The sequence below is a fragment of the Protopterus annectens genome, chromosome 11.part0, assembly GCF_019279795.1.
Source record: "Protopterus annectens isolate FY-2018-M chromosome 11.part0, PAN1.0, whole genome shotgun sequence".
Lineage (NCBI taxonomy): Eukaryota > Metazoa > Chordata > Ceratodontiformes > Protopteridae > Protopterus > Protopterus annectens.
This window is the reverse complement of record NC_056745.1, coordinates 130945961-130971586: the sequence shown is the minus strand read 5'-3', so window position 1 is coordinate 130971586 and position 25626 is coordinate 130945961. Positions and strand designations below refer to the sequence as shown.

At 40.6% G+C, this 25626-nt stretch overlaps 2 protein-coding genes across 6 annotated transcripts in view; one reads left to right on the top strand and one right to left on the bottom strand.

Annotated features, from left to right (window-relative positions):
* CACNA2D4 (calcium voltage-gated channel auxiliary subunit alpha2delta 4) overlaps positions 1-25626 on the top strand; it is a 2573275-nt gene that overhangs the window by 1325959 nt on the left and 1221690 nt on the right. The window lies entirely within an intron of this gene.
* LRTM2 (leucine rich repeats and transmembrane domains 2) overlaps positions 9947-25626 on the bottom strand; it is a 281826-nt gene continuing 266146 nt past the window's right edge. For both annotated transcript variants that reach the window (XM_044087509.1, XM_044087510.1), the window contains exon 4: positions 9947-15770. In XM_044087509.1, coding sequence (XP_043943444.1) covers positions 15340-15770 — 431 coding nt within the window. In that variant the 3' untranslated portion in view covers positions 9947-15339. The remainder of the gene's footprint in view (positions 15771-25626) is intronic.

The window sequence follows — 25626 nt, the reverse complement described above, 5'->3', positions numbered from 1 at the left end:
ATCTGCATTCAAAAGCTTTGGGTTTTCAAAAATTCAATCCTATCATCTCGCCGATTTGAATTTCGAGCTTCTGAAAACATGATCAACTGATAGGGATCTGTTCATTTACTAGGTTAGCAAACAAATACAAACAGTATTGAAAGCTTGTGTTTATGTCAGCTGCCACTACTTTATTGAACTCTGCACCTGTCATCCAATCAGTTATCTGTCTGATTAATTGGTATATTTGGTAAGATTTTCTCACTAAACTCAAACTGTTTTAGTCCTTATAAGATAATAGGTTTAAGATCTACCACTCTACTTCTTTGTACATGAGTTCCAATAATTGTTGCATAACTTATATAATAAAATATAACAATTAATATGTGCAATGCTAGAAATGATGAATAAAAATTCCTACTCTAACTCAGAAAAAAGCACAAATAAGAAAATATGATCTAAGTTAAGACGTGCTGCAAATGAATCCAGAAATGAGAAGTGGAGGCAGGACCGATGGCATAAAGTTAGAGTTCCCAGCTGTGACTCAGCTTGCTTGTTATCATTTAGTACACTGAGCTCCGAAAGGCAGGGTGGGAGGGGATGACAGAGTTGTGGATGCAGGCCTGCATATCTTTCCTGTTTGGAGGGGAGTGATCCTATCACCACTGTGCTGATCTCATGAAGAAAGCTAAGGTAAAGCAATAAACTGGTGATGTAAACTACAAGGTAGACTCACTGTCTTGTATATTTGGTACATGAAAGGACTATGTATCTAGAGGCTAATGTGTTTCATTCAAGGGGGTGTTAAACAGGGTTACATCATAAAGTGCAGTTGTGTACACTTACCATAAATGTAGATGTTTGAGTGTATTCACTGTTGCAGTCATTACATATGGGAAATCTGTTGGCAGGTTGCCCTCAGTCGGCCTGAATAACAAAGTCTTGGGTCCTGCGTCGGTTGCTGTCTCCTGTTCCACAACGTCAGGTCATCAGGGGTATAAAACATGCAGCCGATGCCATTTTAATCAATTTTTCTTGCCCCAGATGTCAGGTGCCCCCCAAATGGGGAACAAAAATATATAAATAAACTGTAAATATATAAATGCACCTTAGAAACATAAAATTTATCTTCAACTAAAAGCAACACTTGTGTACAGTGGAACAACAACGAACACACAAAGTAAAATCCACCAGTACGTTAAAGAACCTCTGTTTTGGAATCACCTACACTTCTGCTCAAATCGCAACAGTTACGCCAACAATATGAACCATTTGAATAAAACGTAGAAATAATTCCAAAAGTTGTATAAAAACGTTTTAATGAATCCAAAAAGTGATGTTAAATGCTTTCACTTGTACTACAACAAGCTTCATCAGAACGTATTCAAAATGGTTCATATTGTTGGCACAACTGTTGCGATTTGAGCAGAAGTGTGGGTGATCCCAAGACACAGAGGTTCTTTAACATACTGGTGGATTCAACTAAAAGCAAATACACCACAAAGGCTTTTGAGTATAGTGAAGGAAAGAAAAGGCATAGAATGGGGGATGGCAGGTGGGTAACCCAGACTGCAACAGTGAATACACTCGAACATCTACATTTATGGTAAGTGTATACAACTGTACTATGTTCTTCGTGTTTCACTGTTGCAGTCATTACATTTGGGTAGAATCCCAAAGCTATGGATGGGAGGATGGAACTAAACAGCACTAGGAGCAGCTATAAGGCCATGCAGGACTGCAGTGGCAAAGCCTGCCCGAGATTTAGAGAAGAGAGGTAAATGATAATGCTTTGTGAACGTATGAACAGAGCTCCAAGTAGCAGCTTCTAGAATGTCTTTGGTTGGGACCCCTCTGAGAAAAGCTGCTGAAGTAGAGGCAGCCCTGGTGGAATGGGATCTGATCCCCTTGGGCACAGGTTTACCATGGTGCAAGTAGCAGAAATGAATGCAGTGGCTTATCTATTTAGAAATAGTCTGCTTTGATATAGCCTTACCCTCTGATCCTACAGCAAATGCTACCAGTAGTTGCTCAGACTTTCTTATAGATTTTGTCCTGTTTAAGTATAATCTTAGTTGTCTGTGAACATCCAATGAATGCAGAATCTGCTCCCCCTTGTTCTGCGGATTTGGAAAAAATGTTGGCAGGTGAATGGTCTGGTTAAGAGCCACACTGGATACCACCGTAGGCATAAAGGAAGGGTTGGTACATGCAAAATATAATGAAAGACTCCACTGCCATGACAGCCTGTAGTTCTGAAACCCTTCTAGCTGAAGTGACTGCCAAAAGAAAAGCTGTTTTCCAAGAGAGAAATTTTATATCCACAGTAGCTGCTGGTTCAAAAGGAGGCAGGGTGAGTTTTTCCAGCACAAAATTGAGGTCCCATGCAAGAGTTGGTGCTCTCCTGGGAGGCCTTAAATTTTTGGCCCCTCTGGGATACTGTTTTCGCAGTGGATGAGAAAAGAGGGGAGGCTCTGTGTTGTAATGAGCCAAGATGGCAGAGGCATGGATTTTTATTGAAGAAAAGGATAGGCCCTTGTCAAGCATCTCAGTTAAGTATTGTAAAATCTGAAGAATATTGGGCTTTGCTGTGTCTATTCCTTGTGCTTGGTTCCAAGTACAGAATTTATCAGCATAAGATTTTCTAGTACTAGGCCTTCTGGCTTCCAAAATGACATCCATCACAGGTTTACTGAGAGATGTGGTTTGAATAATTAGTTGATTAGCCATGCTGCAAGATTCAGAGTTTGGAGCTGAGTGTGCAGAATTTGATAGTTTTGCTGAGACAGTAGATGAGGTGTTTGAGGCAAATACCATGGAGGAAGGTGTGACATATTCCTTAGAAGTGGGTGCTAGTGTTGGCAAGGCCAGTCTGGAGCAATTAGAATCATTTTTGCTTTTTCCTGTCTGACTTTTAGTAAGACCTGGAGAGTAAAGGCATAAACTGATAGGTTTTTCCAGCTGAAGGATAGAGCTTCCACTTTCCATGCTGTTTTGTGGCGAGTTCTTGTGCAGAATTTATCCAAGTGATAGTTTTGGGGAGAAGCAAATAGATCTATGTCTGGGCTTCCCCATTTCTGTGTTAACAAGCTGAAGATTTGTGGATCCAGTTTCCATTTGTGCGGGTCCATAAGATTTCTGCTTAGGTCGTCTGCCAGAGTATTTTGCTTTCCTGGCAGGAATTGAGCTTGAAGATGTATTTGGTAAGTCAAGGCTGTGTTCCACAAGGCCATGGCTAGTCTGCAAAGGGGGTAGGAATGGGTACCCCCTGCTTGTTTATGTACCACATAACTGTGGTGTTGTCCATCTTTATCGGTAGTTGTCCTGGATGAAGTAAGTCCTTGAAGGCTGTCAAAGCATTCTGAACAGCTAGCATTTTTTTCTGGTTGATATGCAGATGCATTTGGTTTGGGCTCCATTTGCCCTGAATGCATCTCCCTGCCAGGTGGGCCCCCCAAGCATAGTCTGATGCGTCTGTAGTTAGGGTTTGGGTGGCAGGGGGTATAGTGAATGACAGTCCCTTGTTTTGGTGACATGTCTCTGCCCACCAAAGAAACTCCTGCTGTAGGTAGGGAATGAGAGGAATCATTGTTTCCAGGCTGTGACAATATTGACTTCATAAACTTTTTAGGTACCACTGAGGTTTCCTCATATGCAGTCTCACATATGGAATTAGTAGAATGCAGGATGCCATGAATCCCAAAGCCTGCAGAATTTGTCTTGCAGATAACTGGGTTTTTGTTGCCATTTGTTTGAAGTATGTTGTCAATTGTATTTGTTTGTCTGGCATGAGGTAAGCCATCTGGGCAGTTGTATTCAAGCTTGCACCCAGGAATGTAATTATTTGAGAGGGTACCTGCTGTGATTTCTTTTTGTTTATGGTGTACCGTAGGCATGCTAGAATCCTTTTTACAAATGCCAGATGTTGAAGAAGAGTGTCCTTGTCCTCTGCCTGAATGAGACAATCATCCAGATAAGGATAAATTTGAATGTTTCTTTGTCTGCAGAATGCAATTACTGGTGCCAGGCACTTTGTAAAGACCATGGGCACAGTAGATAAGCCAAAGGGCAGTGCAGAGAACTGGTAATGCAGAAAACCTGCTTTGAAGCGGAGATATCTTCTGCAAGATTCCCTTATTGGGATATGCAGGTATGCCTCTTTTAAGTCTAGAGTCACTAACCAAGCATTCTTGCCTAGCATAGACAGTAGCTGTTGTAAAGTCAACATTTTGAATTTTGGAATGTCCAGGAACGTGTTCAGAATCGATAAGTCCGGTATTGGACGCCATGAATTGCCTTTTCTGGGTACCAGGAAAAGTCTTGAATAAAATCCTTGTCCTTTTTCCTTTTCTGGTACAGGTTGAATAGCCCCCATATCCATGAGGGACATGACTTGTTTCTGGGCCTCTGCCCACTGGTTTTGTGGCAGATCCGGCCATCCGTTTGGAATTGGCAAAGTATGGAAATGAAATCTGTACCCTTGGGATACTATGTTTAATACCCACTTGTCCTGGGTAATTAACTGCCAATTTTGAGCATGAAGTGCTAGTTTTCCCCCAAGGGGGCTGCCAAAAGATAAGTGCTTGGAGATGGTAGAGGAAAGTCAATGAGACTGCTTACTGTAGGGTTGTGCTTTGTTACCTCCAGATTTGGAGGTGGAGGCACCCCATTGCTTTGACCTGTAAGATCCCTGTGATTGATATCTGGAGCCTTTTGAGCACCTGGGTTTGCACTGAGTGGCACTGCTGGACACAGGAAAGGACCAATTTTTAGTAGACCAGTGCCTACTGAACCTGGGTGGCTGCACTTGCAAGAAATTTTTTACAGTTTGCATAGATTTAGCTTTGTCTTCCATTTTCTTTAAAACCTCTTCTGCCTTATTACCAAACAGAGTATAATGCTGCAAAGGGGCATCCAACAATTTAGCTTTAACATGATCAGGCAGATTTTGCTCCTTGAGCCAGGCATGCCTTCTTATCACAGATCCAGTAACGGTGGCCCTACAAGAGGCCTCCAAGGAATCAAAACCACATTGCAAAGTATGCTTTCCAACCTGTTCTTCTGAATGCAATAAATCCTGTAACTCTTTATTTTCCACACAATCAGAAATCAACATAATTTTCTGTTTCAGTAAGCCCATAACATGCTGTTGATATGTATGCATATGAAACTGGCAGTTTAAAGCCCTGATTGCCAAGGTTACAGACGTATAAACCTTCTTATCCCATCTATCCAGCGCCCTGAATCTCTATCAGAAGGGGTAGGATTTTTGGCTGTAGAAGCCTTAACACCCTTGGGACCCTGAGAGATAGTCTCTGGATCAGCAGCAGGATTTTTGAAAAGACATTTGTGGGAGTCAGGAACTCTGTAATATCTGTCTGGCTTACTAGGAGCCGGAGGTAGGTAATCAGGAGCCATGCTTGATTCCGAGAACACATCATCAACAATGTCTAAAACAGGAGGTATTGCCAAAGACCTATGCTGAGGAAGAAGAAGGAAATCCCTAAGCCTCTTTTTTGATTCAGAGAAGTCCTGACTCTCCCAGTGAAAATGTTCCCTTAAAGTATGCAAAGTCTCTCCAAAAGAGTAATCCTCAGGCAGGAGCGGCCTTAGGTCAACTGGTGCCCTAGGCAAAAGGGCTCCATGATGCCCCCCACCACACCACCCGGTGCCCCCATCCTGGTCTAACTACATTAAATAAATACTGGAAAAGTGCCCCTGTTAGAGCGGCGCCCTAGGCGGCCGCCTAGTTGGCCTATGCCTAAGGCCGGCTATGTCCTCAGGAGGAGTTGCAGATGGGATGGATTCCTCTGCATCAGAATCCTCATAAGGTGAAATAGAAAATTCCTGATCAGAAGAGGAATCAGAAGAAATAGAAACCTGATCTGACGATTCATAATCAGTGCCTTGCCTAGGCCTCTTAGCAGGGGGGGAGGGGGGGGGTTGGGAACCCATGGTCAAGGTAATTAAATCCTCAGCCATTTTGATAATTTTTTTTTTGGCATAGGGGCCTGAGCACGTGGCTCATGCATTGGTTTGTTAGACATAGAAGTTGTTTTTGACTTTGTTTTTGTTGATGGCATCGGTTTAATATAAAAATGTTGAGGCCTGAAAACACCCTCAGAAGCCGGTGCCTGCTCAACAGCTCCAGACCCATCCAAGGGAGAGACATCCACGGGTTCAATACTTTGCGAATCTCACAGCATACCGGACTCTGAATGGTAGCTGGTATCAGGGGCTGCGAAAGCACCTCACTGAGTACCGCCGAACCGGCGACTGGCTTAGGAGAAGCTTTGTCGTTGGTTTTGGACCTCGACGGTCTGTCTCTGTCTTTTTCCTTGCGTTTTTTGTGAACTCCGGTAGTCGGATTGCTTACTGACGACATTTCAGGGTAGTTAAATCTTGAACCAAGATATTTAGAAGCAAAAATATACCGACACTTAATAGTGTGTTGGTTAAATTTAGCACAAAACCGAAAGCAAGGCACGTTGTCATCAGGGCCTAGGCAAGGAATACAGTACAAATGAAAATCCTTATAAGTTATTTGCTTCCCACAAGTAATGCAATTATTAACTTTTACTGACAACGGTAAGGAGCAAGAAAAAGTTTCCCCCAATGGGGTACTTAGCTTTAGTTTGAAGACTTCGGTTCTGAAACTCGAAAATGAAAATTTCAGGAGTCTGCCAACCGGCACTTGCGAACTGCTTCTGCTTCGGGCACCACGCGGCAAGAAAGTCTGGTTAAAATGGTGTTGGCTGCATGTTTTATACCCCTGATGACCTGACATCATGAAAGAGGAGATAGCAACTGACGCAGGACCCAAGATTTTGTTATTCAGGCCGACTGAGGCAACCTGCCAGCAGACTACCCAAATGTAATGACTGCAACAGTGAAACTCGAAGAATATATATACAATAGTGGTCATTCCAGCCATCCTTGTCTCTCCTCCCTGTTAGAGACCTAGGCAGTGATTGTCAAATGAAGAGTGCAGTAGGGGGAAAATAAAGGGGCATGAATTCTGCCGTTCTGAAAAGATGGTAAAGCAAGAGTGGTGTAATATGTAATGGATGTCATCACAACATTAGAAATTCGTAACAAATTGAAAAGATCCAAAACGCTGTACAGGAATATAGAACCAGAGAAGGGTTCTACACTGTTGGTCAGGTAGGTTGTCAACCTACTACACCGGAAAATAAGGAAGAACAAAGATGGTAGAACAATGGAGAAGCTTAAAAGATAAGCTATTAAATGGAGATTTAAACTATCACATGCCATAGGCTTTTTCTTCAGGACATAGAGGGTTATATGACCAGGTTAATAAAGAGTATTTTAAGCAGCTGTACTAGAAAGCTGTGTCTGTCAAATGTCTTGTGGAAAAATTGGATGTTCAGGTTTAAATGGCCACAGTTCATAATGCTTTTCATGATCAGCTGAATCACAAACCTTTAAGTGCAAAATGCACATCCCTACCTACAGTAAAAATGACTCTAGAAACATAAATACATTCCTTAGTGAAAAGGCTGGCAAGGGCAGACATGGAGAGTGCTAAAGAGAATGGTCCAAGAAATGATCGACATCACTGATGATATAACACATCAACTTAGGACAGTGAGTAAAATACAAAAAGTGAAAGTCTTTACATCTCAAAAGGGCTAGAAAGCTTAGCAATATAGAAAGTGAGAGACACACAGGTAGAAATAGATGAAGGAGGACATAGGGGAAGTAAACTGAGTGACAAACAAATCTGTATGCTGCAGAAAAGGGATAAGGGGAAGTCTAAGCACTTTGGTCAGTGAAATGAAAGAAAAAATTGTCTAAAAAATGAATTTCTGGTGTTAAAAGGAGAGGGTGGGAAGAATAAGAGCCAACCAGAGGGCCTATCTTCTTGGCAGCCATGGTGGTTATTTTTGCCCTCACCAGCATCGTAACAATGATGGCATTGTAATTATGGAGCTGCCCCCTCAACAGGGAGACCATGGGGAGCCAGTGTTTCTTCCTTCCTTATTCTGGGCACCCACATTGAAGGCTCTCACAAAGTGGTGGCTTAATGAACCAAATACATGCCTCCAAGTTGGACTTACATTTGCTCTCCCCTTCCTAGGAATTATGGCACTCCTTAGTCTGCTATACTCTTGTATCCAAGGATGGTCATACCCACATTTCCCCATTCGAGCTCTATCAGATGCCTGAGCCACTAAGGGAACCTGGGTTGCCTGGGCCATAGTCAGGGCTTTTCCCTCTACATTACTAGAGTTAGAAAGAGTCCATAGACTGAGGTGTTAGGTGATGTACAGAGAAGAATAGAAAATGTTCCTTTCTCAATACCTGGATTACAGAAAACCTAGTTAATATAAGGTAAATAAAATAATGGAACTACATGCTGTACAAGGATAGAGCAGGCTAAGGAGCAATGGATGATGGAAAAATCCTTCACACTACCTACCTTGACCTGGCCAAGGCATTTGACACAATACTCCACTCAGGCATTGTTGACAAGAGGTTAGGTGCAAACCCATATGTCACCCAGTGGATAGCCAGCTGGCTCCCAGACAGGACCCATGAAGTTAGAATTGGGGAGTCCAACTCTACAAAGGGATCAGCCACAAGTGGAGCCCCTCAAGGATTAGTCCTTGGACTGCTCCTTTTTGGCCTTTACTTCTCAGAAGTCAAGGCCGATGTCAGTGGTCTCTGGCTGACTAAATTTGGAGATGATTGCAAGTTAGGAGCTGTTATTGAATCTCACACTGACACAAATGTTAGCCAGGAGGGGCTGACACAGGCAACTAACTGGTATCAGAGTGATGGACTAAAACTAAATGCCAAGGAATGCATAATAGTATCCTTTGGGAAGTCATCCATCCCTGGTAAATTATCATATTGACAACAAACCCCTTAGAGTTGACCCACTAGTTAGGGACTTAAGAACACACATAAATAGTAATCTAGGCTTTGACCATCATGTATCTACAATGGTGAGGAAATCATTCTATGTTGCGCAACTTATAAACAAAGGTATGGCATCAAAGTCCAAGGAAGTGATTGTTCCACTGTATTCGTCATTCATCAGACCTATCATTGAGTACAATGACCCCTTTGGTATGTACCTAACCAGGCATATCCAACAATTGGAACGTCCACAGACGTTCCTCAATAAAAGAACACAGGGCATAAGTAAAATGTCCTATGTAGACCGCCTCAAGGTTCTATCCCTGTATTCTGACTCCTACAGGCTCTTGAGTGGAGATCTATGCCTGACATACAGGGCATTGTCAGACATTACTCTGATGGACCTCTTGCATATCCGCAAAACAAACAGCAGCAGAATTACTCATTCTAAAGACTTAAACCTTGCCTGTGATATAAATAAGACCTGCTGGAGAGATAGGTGTGTACCTCAGAGACTTTCGTGTCTATGGAACAGGCTCCCCATACATGTGAAGCAGAGTTCCTCCCTAACCCAATTCAAGTGCAACTTGGACAACTGGATGGGAAACCAGAAATTCATCCCTGGTTTGGCACCTATGTCTCTAATGGGCACAGCTGTAAATGGTTAATCTCTCAGGCCCCTGCTTACTCTTATCAAGGGTATCAGAACTTGTCAGAGATTTGGGATGCATGGCTGGGATTAAAAAGGCCCTAGTGGTCATTAGCCTAATAAACACCTATGAACCTATGGAATTAATTCAAAAACTATGAAGTAGAAAACAATGTTAGAAAGGCCTCTAAAAACCATACCCTATAAATCACTACAGATGGACAACAGGTCTCAGGACAGGAAGAGAAAACTAGTACTGGAAGCATTCCTGGAATTTACTATGATTAAATGAAATATTACTTGTAATGTTTTTTTTTTTTTTTTCAAATACCTAGCTGTCACACTTGTCTGCCACATATGAAAAGGTTGTTTTACCAACCACAGAGCAAAATAGGCCCTTTTAATCTAAGATCACTGCAAGAGGAGAATGTTTTTCTTTCTTTCTTTTTTTCTTTCTTCTGGTGTGCAGTCATTTTAGAATAAGCAGTTTAAAAGAATAGGAGATTGTGCAGTCACCCACATAAGAGTTTCAGGGTTTTTGCCTCTACAGCAAACAAGTCTAGGGTTTTGTATCCAAGTGCCTCTGCACATGCCTGCTACTTAAATACCAATGTCTGACATCATTGTAAACTGAAGAATAAATTATTCTGTTCATATAGCAATTTCAGATTGAAACAGGTGTTTTCTACATGTTCAGCAAAACAACATTTTTCTGGAAAAGGCTGTTTTCCATAGGCTTCAGTAAGACAGCTTGCATTGTAGACTGTAGATGAAAGTGGCTAATCATTTTGAAATTTCAGGAAAGTGTGATAGATAATAGTTGATATGATCACAGTTACTTTCTTGAGCTGCCCAGACTTTGACAGGGTAGCAAAAGAAAATATTTATAATTACCCACCATTAAGTCAGTGGTAGAAATGGCAAGGATGTATCAAAAATTAAATGATTTGCTGGACCACAGACTGCATAACTTGGCTGCAAGAGAACACTTCTCACATGTAGGCCGAGTTTCAACCAAGATAAATTATTAAGTACTGATTTATTGATAAGCATTCAGTGTAGCATACATGGATTCCAGCTAGGTTTTTAACAAGAGTGTTACATGGGAGAGTACTTAAACTGAGGAGATTGGAAAAAGTGCTTTTCAACAGGATAAAACATCAAGTAGTGATTTAGTAACAAGCAATCAATGCGGCATAGATGGATTTCAGCTAAGTGTTTGAAAGAGTGTTTCACAGAAAGACACAATAAAATCAGAAAGAAAACAAGCTCTTGTGAATAAGTTGTTAAAAGGAAAGAGGACACGTTCATGGCAAATGTATTGCCTTAAGAGCAGATTTTTGGGCACAATTTATTTTTTTAACTTTGTCATTAATATTATAAGAAGAGGAACGTCTGCCTGTGTAATGGCAGCTCTGATAATCTATGAAATGGGGTGGTAAGAGAGAGACAGTATATATTCTCTGAGAAGATAAAAGGTTGTAAAAAACAGTACACTGTCTACCATCTTAGAATCGACACAAGGAAATGCAGCACTTTGCAGCTGCGATTTAAAGCAATGGGATCTAACTACACGCTGGGACAGGGCCTGCACCCACAGTTTGTACATGAAAGCAGGTCTTGGATGTGGTTCAATGGATGACCTAAAGGTGGAGAGTCAGTATGTAAAAGTGTCATCAAAAGACTGCAACAGAACTAGGGACATTCTGTTGGGGTGAGTAGTGAAGGGTATTTTCTCCTATATGGAAAGAGAGTGTCCCATATCTGAAGTACTGTGCACACCTCACAAAACATATAATTATAATATGACAGGTTGAAAAAAGCTACTAATGCTAACTGTATAAGGATACTCTAAATGATTGCAAAAAAGAGGTAAGGAATTTTACAGACTTCAACATACTTAAATGTATTAACAACATAGCGAATGACCGTTTTATGCACCACCACAGAAAACTCCAGACTGAATGGTCATGTTATGAAATGATAACAGACAAGACTGAAGAAATACTAGCACAAAACTTCTTTGAGGTAGAGAGAGATAGAGATACATAGAGATGAGCAATTGGAAGAAACATTTTGCTGTGTTAAAAATGGATATTAATTTGACTACATGCAGTGGGACAATGAGTAACATTGTGATCTTACAGGAAGACATTCTCTGGATTGAGTCTGACCAGGGATACTTTATGTAGGTAGAATCTGTACCTGTTTGCTTCTTTCATGTGTGTTGCCTCTGGGTCCTCTGTTTTCCTCTCAAAGACATGCAGTAGGTGAACTGGCATTAAATGCATGATGTGCGTCTGTGTGTGCCTTTTCCAACAGACTGGTGTCCTGCCCAGGAGCCTTACATCCACTTCCTGTCAGATTAGGCCCTGACATCCATGTGACCTTATAAAGGATAACATGGAATTGTTGGAAAATGGATGGATAGACAAGACAGAGAGAAGGAAGCAAGCAGATGAGAACTGGATGCAAGCAAAAAAAAATGTAAAATAATATTTATTTAATTTTGTTAACCTGGAAAATCTCACTGAGCCAAGGCTTCGTACAGAGGTGTCTATATGATGATATAAATATAGGTGTGCAGTTTTAAAGTAGCCAAGCCAAACATACGCAGTATGGCTTTGTGAGGAAACCAGGTTACCACCAGGAAACTCGCATGGAAAACATTCAAATTCCTACCAGACAGCACCTGAAGGCCAAGAATGAAGCCTGGGCCATTGCCTTGAGAGACAGAAAAAGTAACTGCTACATCACCTTAGTACCACTTGTGAACAGAGGCAGACAAGTTCATCTTTTTTTATCTTCTTGTATTTTGTGTTAGAATATGGGTTAGCCCTCCTTTATCCTGACTGACAGAAAAGCATCTACAGCACATTTTTTGTACCACAGTTTAGTAAGACCTTTAGTAGATCTCTCAAATCTTGTTGCCCTCACTAAGGCAAAGACTATAAACCCACACTTATAACCTGCTTCCTCATCCCATGATGACCGTCTCACCATCAGGAGTATTATTACAGTCTTCCCTTGTTTCAGCATCATTCAACACCTCTATCAAACTATTCAGTCTCTAGGACACCTTGACGTTTTAGCCCTAAGACGTCTGCAGGACTGTGACATCAAACTTATATTGCTAGGGCTGAGGGCTGCCGTAAGTAGAATCAAAGAAAGCTCTTGTTTCTTTCAGTAGTACTGGTAAAAGTGGTTTACAGAGTATAACTTCCAATAATGTAGCACCATGGAGAATGTGATTGGGAAGTTATCTAGGCTTACATGTGAAAATAGAAGCTCAGCTTTATGCGGGTTAGCGGTCTGTTTAGATGTTTTAATATTACTTCTGTAGAAATATGGTCTTGAAATATGCAAAAATCCCCCTTAGTCAGTCAGAATTCATATCTTAACAATGTTGCATGAAACACCAAGGGAAAGTATGTTAAAAACTGTATCCATTTGTGGAGGCTTGTGTCCAGTTATTTAGTAGTCAGTATTAGCTCTAGGTACATGACAAACTGTGCAGGTTTAGAAGTACTGTAGCAGGACAGGAGCTGAAACAGGCCATTGCAGTTCTAAAATCTGTCAAGAAAATGACAATTTGCTTCTGATTCCTACAAATTAAATACTGTACAACACACAACACAAAATAAAATATTGATGCCTTTTCACTTTCCATAGCATTTATGAATTGAAAGAACTATCTTAAAAAATATTTGCACAGTCTGGGCACTTAAGTTCCCAAAGAAAGGAAAGATGTGAACACTGCAAACAAAAATAAATTGCATACACAAGAGAGAGGGCTCTGCAGTGACTTCAGGCCTTTCCTCAATGGGGCGACAGTGGAGGAGGGGACAGGGGAGGAGCACATCACTAAGCTTGATTGGGCGGCAGTGGAGGAGGAGCTGGGGAGGAGCAGGGGGAGGAGCACATCACTAAGGAGAAACATTTAGTCTTAGTAGAGCAGCCATGCAGACAAGCATATCACCCTATCAAGCTGCCAACAGCTACATTATGTATGTGACTTGGTATGGTCGCACAGGGGGAAAACGTACATGATTCCAAACCACTTTTTATACTATGATCAGCAAGCCCTGGGATAGGCTGGATACGCATGAACAGAACAGGTTCCAGAAGAGTAAAGAAGCACCTGACACCAGTGCATAGTGGTGCTTTAACTCCAGAATACCAAGTTAAGTTTCTTGCACCAGTGAAAGAAAAGTATCCAATGGCAGTATGCAATGGCCGCCTGGTAATGATCAAAGAATGAGTGGCGAGAACTAATAAAAAGAATCACATTAATTTGTACTGATTAAAAGCAGAGTATCCTACATGCATAAATTACGATATTTTTCGATAGAAACAAATGATTAAACTTCTTTCTATTATTGGAAAAGTAAACTGCGAAGATTAGTAAAATGGGGAGAGGGTGTACATGGAGACCCCAAGAAATGAGGAGTGCCTTATCACCAATAAAAGGTGTGCAATGGGCCAGGGTTGGGTGAGACTGTGAACCCTCACAGACAAGGATGTGTGTCACATTTAAAAAGTGCATTTTTGATTGCTCATGTTCTGTTAACACTACCGATAGATCTCGAACTTTGACCTTTGTTGGCAGGTAAGGTCCCTTTTTTGGAGTGTTCTGGAATATTACTGTGAGAGAATCAGCTACGGTGTCAGCAAACTTACACCTCTTCAGAAGGTAACATCCATCTGACCTTAAGCCTTACTTTTAACATCTCGTCTGATGTACAGCATTCTTCTAAGCTGTACTACTGTGACAGCACTGTAATGTACCTAAAAAATCCAGCAGTGGTCAAAACCTTCTGATTGTCAAACTCTGAAGAAAAGTGCAGTCTGCTGAACCAAAGATACTCAAAACCATAGTGCTTGTTACCCTTAATAATTACTTACTTTGACTTTCCCGCATCTGGAAACAATCCTAATATGAGTTAATCACTTATAATGCTGTAGGATACCAGCAGACTATTACGTAATCAAAGGTCACACGCTAGCTGACTATTACATAATTAAAGGTCACACTTAGAAAGTGAATATGATTAAACTAGACAATGTATCTTCATGGTTTACTAGAAAACAAAGCTGGCTAAGATAGCATTATTAGTTAATGCATCTCGGCTGTATCAAAAACAAAGCAGATAAACACATAGCATCACTAATGGATTTTAGAGCAAGTATTCAATCATAAATGTGGGTTTTAAGGTCTAAAGTCTTAAATGTGGGTTTTAAAGCCTAAAGTGCTGCCAGTGTCACTTAAAAAAAGAGGTTATGATTCATGCATCAAAGTACAGAGCTGGGGAGGGAGCAATGGAAAGGCAGAAATCCATATTTTATAATATGGAGAATACTTTTCATGGTTTCCCTTCCCCCGCCTCTCTTTTCTCCATGAAAAGGCATGTTCCTCCCCTCTAACTCCTGTATCAGTAAGTTCAGACAAATGCAGCAGCCAGTAAGAAAACTGTGTACTAATTCCTAAGCTCGCTGCTTTTTTTCCATCCAGTTCTATATTTAAAAGCCAATTATCAACTTTCTGGTGAGAACCATCTGAAAAAATAACACCTTTCAATTAGAACTTTAAGACAGTTATATTTTTGCAGACACACTTCAGAGGGGAATGTGGGACACTGTTCTTTCTTGCAGTCAGCAGTGTTTGTGAAGATGATGATGATGTCATCAGATATTCTATTAACATTGACCTTATGTACTTTGAAAGCCTGTCACATGACTGCAGAAGGGAAGACTATAAAGCAAACTTTTTTCTGTAGAGCTCTGTAAGACTCTGTCCTCTGGGTCCTTCGCGCTTTTTTTTTTAATTATGCCACAGAGGAGATCTGTTTTTGCTCCTCCCCCTCTGCATCACCCATCAACGGTTGTCTTTTTTTAAGTTCTCTATGATATCTGGCCATCAAGGATGCATAAATGCAGCCATATGCTGCAGCAACTACCATCATAATGCACACAACACCGCAGACCACCCCAGCGATGATGACAGTTCCAATAGCGCGGCGCACACTGACTGGTCGATACCTCTGCCTGGTATTACATTCCACTGGCATCTCTGAACGAGTTTCTGGTGGGGTCTCTGTGTCTTTCACACAAGGAGGGCCTGGCCTCTGTACTACTACTGACCCATTCTCATCCTCCAGTTGCAAACAGTAATTGAACATCTCAATGGGAACAATCCGGATATCCCGTCCTCTTAAATCCTTTGGAAGTGTGCATTCCATGCCATCAATCTTCCCACCTAAAGGGAAATAAAAAGGGAATGTGAGGAACTGAATATTAAAAGCTGCTGCAAAAGGAGTCATGCCACATTGATCTCTCCATGTAAAACAGTCAAAGAGAAGATTGAGTTATACAAATTCCACATAAAATATGCATTTTTAAATCATGCACAGTTTGATTTTTGTGTGATATGTTGGCTTATGGTGGCATATAAAATTGTATTTAAATGTAGTTTTTATTTTATCGTGAAAAAGGGTGGCCTTTTCTTTCCCAGTTAATGACTTGGCAACTTTTTTCAGAATGTTATATACAGAGTGTACAGAAATGTAGTTGGTTATAAATAAATAAATGACTGTTGTACAACAGTGCGGAAAATGAGAAATTATTGACTAGTGAACCTGAAACAGAGTAAAATAATATGCAGTATAATAAAACATGTGGATGCTTCTGGAAGAGAACTGGAAATGTTCTGCAGAAACAAGAGAAGCAGCAGGTGAAAATGTGCAAGACCATGTCAGTAAGATCCTAAGTGGTCTGAAATAATGGACAGAGTGAACCTGACTGTGAAACTCGAGAAGGAACCTGAGTCTGAGACAATATCTGGACTAGAGAGAAAAGAAACTCGTGCTGAAACTCCAAAGAAGCTGAGAAGTGCAGATTGGATGCAAATGGATGCTAACAAATAAATTCTCAACCTTATTTATTATTTATTTATTTATTTACATTTGTTGACCGGGAGAGTCCGACTGGACATAGGTCCATTTTCAGTGGAGGCCCGGGGAGAAAAGCTCCACATTAAGTATTATTTGCATTATACAGTTAAAAAAAATAGCATTTATAGACATTAGTCCAGTTAAGGACGCAAGACAAAAAAAAACAGATGTAAAACAGCTGTAGAGCATAGTACAATTTTAAAATATAGTGACATATACTAAACATGGTTAAAATGTAGTTGAGATTCATCAGTGAACAATTGATACAAACTGTTTTTGAGGTACATAACAGCCATTAGCAGTTGTTGCTACAAGAAGTTAGTATGTGGTAGGTAGCTGGGAACATGAGTAGCCAAGCTTGCTAAGAGTAGGTTGTTGATAGGGGGCTGAGAGAGGTAGTGGGTGGAGGGAGTGAATGGTATTGGGGGGGGGGTTGCAAGGGCATATCTGGCAAGTTTTGAAGTGTGATTTTAGTAAGGATTTAAAGTGGGTGCAAGAAGTTACAGAGGTAATTGAGGATGGGAGGGAGTTCCAGAGTTTGGCTATAGTGCAGGAGAATAATGCTTTTCCAGCAGAGTTAATGGCTCTTGTGACCTGTAGGAGGTTTTTGTGGCTGGATCTTAGTGGTCTCGTGGTTATTCAGAGTTGGAGTAGATTCTGGAGGGATGGGACTTTTAGTGGTTGGTTTATTAGTTTGTGGGCGAGTGCGAGTTGGTACCATTGAAGGAGGTGGGGGAGCTCTAGCCAGCCCAGTTCTGCTAGTGAGAGACAGTGGTGAGTACGGTAGGAAGCCCCTGTGGCGAATTTGGCAATTTTGTTGTAGCAGGTTTCAAGCTTATTTAAATCGCATTGTCTAAGGTTAGTAAATATTGGAGAGGCATAGAGTTGGGTAGAGATAAGATGAGAATTTGCTACCGAAATTTTAGCTGCTTTGGTAAGTAGTTGCTGATTTCTATATAATGCTCCTAGATTTTTGTGCACTTTTTTAATGGTCATGGAAATGTGAATGTCAAAGTTCAGTTTATTGTCTATTTCTACTCCTAGTAATTTGGTGTGTTCTGTAGGATGGATGGTGGTGTTGTCTTTTGCTGTGATGTTAAAGTAAGAGCTGTCTAGGGTAAGTTTGGTGGGTTGGAAGATTAGTAATTTTGTTTTGTTTGGGTTGAGTATTAGTTGGGCATCGGATAACCAAGTTTCAATAGAAGAAAATGCTTCCTGTGTGACTTTTTGCAGTTTTGGTAGGGAGTGGGCTGTGCAGATGATGGTTGAGTCATCTGCGTATTGCATGAGTGTGCCATGTGTTGTGGCTGAGGCTAGATTATTGGTGAAAATGGAGAAGAGTAGGGGTCCCAGGATGGACCCTTGGGGAACTACTATGGAGCAAGGAGGTGATCTGAGACTTGAGAATAAATGCATCTCTCTAATATTTTGGAGAGTGGCAAAAGAATAGCTATGGGGCGGTAATTAGTTAGATCTGTGGAGGGGCCTCCTTTGTGTAGGGGAATTATGTGTGAGACTTTCCATAGTGTAGGAACATAACTTTCTGACAGAGATCTGTTAATCAAGAGTGATACGGGGTAGGCTAGAGCGTCAGCTGCAAGTTGAATGTATTCACCTGGGAGGTTGTCTGCTGCTAATCTGGTGGTTTTAAGTTTAGTTAGTAGTAGTTTTATTTTGGAGGTAGGAACAGGAGAGAAAGAGAAGCTAGTGGGGAGATTGTTAGTTGTAGTTGATGGTTTGGGTTTATGAGGGGGGGTTGTGTTGTCTAGCTAGTGATAGTACGGTTTGTGTGAAGTGATTGTTGAAAGAGGTAGCAATATTTTTGGAGGAGTAAGTTAAGTTAGGAGTGGGTGTACTTACTTTACCTGGGTGGAGGATGGAGTTTATTGAGGACCAGAATTGTTTGGGGTTATGTTGGGAGGAGGTAAGGACAGACTGGTAGTATTGGATTTTGTCCTGTTTTATAAGCTTTTGGGTTCTATTGCGTAGTTCTAGGAATTTTTGCCTAGTAGAGGGGGTTTTGGTTTTGCGCCAGTTGTCCCATGCTTTATCCCTGTTTTTCATTTCAGACCGTGTTTTTTTGTAGCCATGGGGATTGTTGGGCTCTAGTTCAGGAATGTCTTATGGGGGCGTGGTAATTAAGGATGCTTAGGAATGTTTTATTAAAGTAGTCAACTGTGTCATCTAGTTTGAGGTATTTTAGAGGTTGCCAGTTACAGTCTTTTAGGGATGAGCTGAATGAGAGAGGGTTGAAGTTAGTTTTTTTGTGTATTTGACGGTAGTTGATGGGTTTTGCTTTATAAAGGTGTTTTCTTAGTAAGAAGGTTGGGGAGTGATCATTGAGGCTGTCAGATAAGCAGCCTGCTATATATGACTGGGGGCTATAACATTGGCTTTAATCTTCATTTCAGTTGAAAGTGTTTTCAGCATCTTCAGAAGGTTTTGGATCTGCTGTCCTAGCATCAAAAATCAAGAACTGTGGCAAGATTATGTGGCCTTCCAGTTACCATCCTCCAAGGCTAATATATCACAGTCCAGTTTAGGTTTAATAATGAAGGCTTGGCAAAATATATGGCTCTAAGATGTCAAGTGTTGTAACCCATGGTAAAATGAGGGCTGGACAAAGCTGAATCCACATGGTAAAATGAGGGCCGGACAAAGCTGAATCCCCATGGTAAAATGAGGGCCGGACAAAGCTGAATCCCCATGGTAAAATGAGGGCCGGACAAAGCTGAATCCCCATGGTAAAATGAGGGCTTGACAAAGCTGAATCTCCATGGTAAAATGAGGGCTAGACAAAGCTGAATCCCCGTGGTAAAATGAGGGATGGTCAAAGGTGAATTGTGAACTATGAGACAGAAGGTATTCAGCTGCCTTAACAACACCTAAGCAGATGGGACTCATTGCTTCCTTCATGTTTTCTTTTTTTTTGGGGGGGGGGACAGGCATTATGTAAATATAAAGGCTATTTTCTGTACAGGGCAGACATGCAGTTGCCCTTAATGAGCATCCCTGGGGTGCTTAGGTATGAACTGTCCTCAAAAGTGAAGTGCATGATATATTGACCAATGAGTCATCTTCAGCATCTGCTATTCCTAAGCAGATGAGGAAACTGTTCTCTATAGGGGCACTGATGCCACAGCTGACTCAAGGTTAGTACATTTGTTGAGAGAAAGGAATCTGTGACTCTTCCCTACACATGCTAAAATGGCTAGAGCTTCCCAACTACCTCGACTACCTCCAACTCACTACAGCCCACAAATTAATCTTTAAACCTACTGCATGCCCTGCTCTAGCATATATCCTTCCTTCTTATACTCCCCACAGACCCCTAAGATCTGCACAACAAAATCAACTTGCTATTCACAAACCAAAATGTCCTGCTGGCCACTGTCTGCTATCCTATTCCATAGCACAAAAAATGGAACTCTCTTCCCCCCTTACTAAGAATCTCCAATAACCTTGAACTCTTTAAATCCCAGCTCCATTCTCATCTCTCCCAAAATTGGAAATGTAATTGCTCTCTGCCCCCCTAATCCTATTAAACTCAATTCTACTTGTTCTTCATTAAATACTTTTTCACCTAGCTATTCTGCCCCACAGCTTCCCCTTGATATTTCTTACATAGTGTAAATATTATACATACCCTTCTTTCTGTACTTCTCTCCCCCCATATACTTCTTCCATCTAAACCTATATTACATTTGACTAACTAATGACTCTAACATTCTACAAATTGTGTACAACACTCTTGTACTAACTTTACCCTCCGTCCCCCTTGTTTTACCCCCTATTGCTTTTTTCTCACATATGTTCTTCTTTCTAATAAACGATTGCCTCTTGCTTCACTACTCACCTGCCTCTCTCTCCTTCCTCCACTTTAGGTATTTATTCCTACTACTCTGCATACTTTCTACTACCCATCTTCGTTATCATGCATGTTCTGTATGAACTATCCTCAAGTCTCCTATACTCCACTTATTGCACTACATCTTTTTGCTACATCTCACTGTATCATCTTACAATTTTGTTTAAAATATTATATAACAGTAGGATTATTCATAACTGCATTTTATTGTACTTTTTATCATATTTTTATTGTATCTTTGTAATTTTGGAGCTTTTCTCCCCGGGCCTCCACTGAAAACGGGCTCCTTGAGCCCAGTGGACCACCCCAGTTATCAAACTGGAAATAAATAAATAAATAAATCACCACAGTCTGGGGGGGGACATTAAAAAGGTGGTAAGGGAATGAAGGCTAGGGTTTAACAAAAGGTGAACACAAAGTACTCCACAGGACCTTACCGTAAAACAGCAGTTTCATCTAGTGCTAATGTTGCAGGGTTGGGCAACAAACTGTGTCCACTGAGTATGCCCTGAGGAATGTATAACATAAGTTTATTACTACTATCAGTCACAGATAACCAAAAAGGTGTTTTTTGTCTCTGATGACCGTTATAGCTGAACAAGTATCATTGCCAGAAATATACTGCCTTCCTGATGGTGGATGTGACCACTCTGATTGTAAATGTAAGTAAAGTATGTAAAGTTTAAAAATAGTCTGTATAATGTACTCAGGGACACTGTATCATGGAAATTTTACCTGAGCTTTTCTAAATGTGGTGCAGATCTGTTACTGTCAGCTACATTACGAGAAGAGTTCTACTTAAGTTAATTATGGAGGTCATCAGTGTGCGAGGGCTCTCTGCATATCAACACTGAAAAGCCTGAGAGGGGGATTTGGTAATCATAGCGGAAGACTCAGTAGTGTACGTCTTGGCCAACTGAATCTAATTATAAACTCTATTATAGATGTATAATTTTTCAGGTTATAAGTGAAAGACATTAACTAGATGTGTCTTGTCAGTTTTTGTTGTATTCTAGTCATCCTATAGTTTATTGTAGCTTTTTAATTTCTGCCTTCAAAGGCAGGTAAGGGAGTGGAGGCAAAGAGTGCAAAGTCATGCCTGGGAGTTATGTTCTTAAAAGTGCCGTCAGCAGCTAGCCTGAAAGATGTTTAGTAAACATATGGAAGACTGCCACTCTGTTTCACACTAAAGGATGTAAAAAGCCCAGGATGTACATGTTTATTTCACTAACTTCACGTCAGAAGACAGGAACAGTGTACAAGACAATTGTATACCAATCTAGTACGCCTTAATCTAAGCTTAAATACACCGCTGTAGGTTTGGGAAGCAGATACTGGAAGTTATCACCTTCAGTATCTGCAGAGTGTGATAAAGACGTCTTCTTCATGCATTTTTACTGGAAAAGGAGAAACAGTGATGGAAATGTACAAGACTCATACGAGCTAGGCAGGAACTGCAGAAAGAACCAATAAGATGTGGCCTGGTTTATAGGTCCATAGTCAAATACTGCGCTACCTGTCCATGTGGGCCATTTTAAGCCTATTCCCCTTTATGAGAATCAAACCATGTATCTTGTGTTTGTGAAGTAAACAGCTTAATCATTAAACCAACCTAATCAAGCTGCTTGTTGTGAAAATAGAACCCATAGCTTCCTGTACCAGTGACGAGTGTGCTATCTATTGATCTACTGAGACTACAAGGTGTAGGGCACCTAGTGGAAGATATAGTTTTATTTAAGGCATAAACTAACATGTTGTAGCTTTGAGGCCAGCTATGTCTATGGGTGCTCCTTCAGGAGTAGGCTCCCTGCCATAGTTGCTCTACACTTCCTGATCTATGTGTCACTTGGTTCCACAATAATACACAAAGCAGTGTCATGACAACAGGTGGTATGCAAATGATTTGCATGTGGTGAATGTCTAAACATACCATCTGAAGTGGCATATCCTGCCATAATATTATCTTATTCTACCCTTCAGGTGTATGATTCACTGATCATATCTCTTAACCTCTTAGCACAATAAATATGAACAAAGCCAAAAATAGTCAGGAGACAAATGCCTAAAATCAGGGACAAATTTAAAAAATGTCTCAACTTAAAAATTTGTCAGAATAATAAGTTTTGTGGAAACATGCATATTTCTGAAGGATATGAATTCTGAAACTCAAATGTCTGACATTATTTAATGACTTCAATCTTCAATGATTTGCCGGAAAACTACAAATTTTACGAAGAAAAGACAAATGCAACAACTACAAAACAATTTCTAAGCCTAAGAAATGTGCTCAAATCCCCTCAAAAAGTGACTTTGAACTAAGGAAAAAGATAAAGACCTGCACAGCCAAACATGAATAAAATATTGGTACCACATCTAAAGATAAACAAAATGCTCTTTTAAACTACGTAAGAAACTGAGAAACATTACTTTCCACTGCACTGTGTTAATTTCAAATGGCAGTGTGCACTGTGACCCTCAGGAAATCATAAATATACAGTGAATAAATTTAGCTCAAACTTCTCCCCTCTCTCCATCAAGCATCTGTCCAAAACATCCATTCATTATCTCTCCCTGTGATTACCTCAGAACAGTCGGTTACAGTCCTCTACAAAACCAGTAAAAGCAGATGTAGGGGTCCAGACAACATAACAAGCAGTTACCTTGTCTGTATGAAACATTGGGTTACAGACTCCTTTATCAGCCTATTTACCCTCAGCCTGTCCCTGGTTATGCACCTAAAGCTCGAGAACAGTGATTATGGTCCCCCTTGAAAAGGATGGCCTAACCAGTAATGCTTACCAGCTTCATTTGTAAAGAAAGGAACATATCATCATAGAATTCATATACAACAGCACTGGGAGTTTACACTTCCTCACACTAAACCCATCTGATACAGACCACCTACCTAAAGCTAGTAAAGGGTTTCACACTCTGACATCATTGATAAAGTAATCTAGCTTAACATAAACCCTTATGTAACTCATTGGATAGAAAACTGGCTAACAGACAGAGCCCATTCAATTAATATTAGTCACACACTTTCCTCAAACAGACTTGTCATCAGTTGTGTCCCCCAGGGCTCCATTCTGGGCCCAATAATATTTAACATATATTTCACTGGTGTCAAAGCTGATGACGTTTGCTGGTGACAGCAAACCCACAGTTGTCAGCAACACTCCAGATGACACCCATGTCTTCCAAGAGTCAGGATCGTGGAATAAAACTTAATTTAAAAAAATGTAGTGTTGGGAAACAAGAACACCCCACACCTAAATCTTACATGCCACCCCTCAATATTTATACTGTCATTAGTGACTTGGGTATGTTCATGGTCAATGAACTCCAGTTAAACCACACTGTACAAACATCATATCATCCAGGTCAAAGGACATTATTGTTGTGGCCAACTCTTCCTGTATCTGGGCTATATTGAATATAAAGCCCCTTTTGTCATGTATCTATCCAAGTGTTGTTTTAGCTAGAAAAAAACAACATTTCCTCAACAAAAGAATTTCATATAGGCACTTCCTAAGCTATACAAATCATTTAAAAGCTTCATTGCTCTAAGCTGTCTCTTACAGACTCTTATGTGGTGATCTCTGCCTGGCCTACAAGGCAGCAAATGATGATGTCCCTCCTGCAGCTTCATTAAACCGGAAACACCACATATACCTGCTCTAGGGAGCAAAACATACATCATGACATAAACAGGACCTGCTGGAAGGATGGCTATACCTCTCACAAAGGATACCCTACCTTTGGAATAGGCTCCCACTCCTTATCAAAGTAGCTTCTTCAATTTGTAAATCTAACCTAGCCCTTCAGCCCCTCATGGAGGTGGGGAGGAGAGGTAAATTGAAGTGGTTCTTAATGACCCTCATGGTCAGTTGCACAGTGTACACCTATGAGCCATTTTCCTTTTCTGAGAGTAAACCATTTATAGGTACTCACAAGGCCACTGATGTGTGAAGGCCTTAAGAAACCCAGCCTTACATTTCCATAGTAGGTTTTAGCCTTTACATTTCGCATACAAATAACTCGGAAATAGGCCAGACATGGATATGTTAGAACATTTACATATTTCCTTTATCCATGAGGGTCAGGGATAGTAAATCAGGAGTGAATTTGTGGTTACCTATCCATTCTTCCAAATTACATTTCAACAGGGTAAAAGAAGTACTTTATGTGGAATGGAAAACAGATCCACAGACATGGTATTCCCTGTGATACAAAGCTATCCCTCCAACATGTTCTTTTTATTTTGCAAATCAGATTGAAAGACCTTCAGCAGGTGTTTAGGCTACTTGGACTTGCAAATCTGTAATGGGTTTGACAGAATAGGGTCTGTTGAAGTTCTATTTGCAAGACGGAGGTCACCTTTCAGTAGTCTCTATGATACTGAAAAGTGGGACAAGGCTTTGAAATAGTCTGCTTAGTTTTTATAATATAGGCCCTTGACTTTTTGTTGGTGAGAAAGCATTGTGGTCATTCCAGCTGTGACAAGTGTTAGGATAGGTCCATACCAAATGGGACATACTTAATGATCTGCCAATGAAGACAGAGTGCAGTGGAACAACTACATCCTTGGATGTGGATGCAAGCTTTAGATACAAGCTATATAATGAAAACTAACCTCCTTACTACACTGGATACAGGGTAATGGAGGACATTTCATTGTTGACGTAGGTTCCTACAACCTTAACTATGGCATCTGTTTTCAGGGGTATGTTGTCAGTGTTGTAGTTACAAGGGGAGTCATGTTTGCTGAAGGTAAAATTCTTGGCATTTTGTTTTAGTACATGGTTTAATTTTCTTAATTTAATTATTTCAACGATATTATTTCAGGACCAGCCATTTTTATTCATTTGAAACTGTGCAGAACCATGCTACCTTGCTACTTCCCTCAACAGACACACACGACAAACACACACACACGCGTGCACATACAGACACATTCACATACAATTATACACGCACAGACACATATATATATATATATATATTTATATGTATATATATATAATATATATATATATATATATATATATATCTATACACACACTCGCATCCACTTTTATAGACACACAAGCATGGGTACAAATGTGCACAGACATACACATATGCACACAAATACAGATGCTCTCTGTTGTAACATCTTACAGTTAGCAGCAGTTAGATGTTATTATTGAGTTTTTGTTTGTGTCTTTCGGCTTTTCCCGGTTAGGGGTCGCCACAGCGGAACTCCGGTCCGCTAATGATTGGCAGTAGAGTTTTATGTGCTGGCTTGCCGGGCC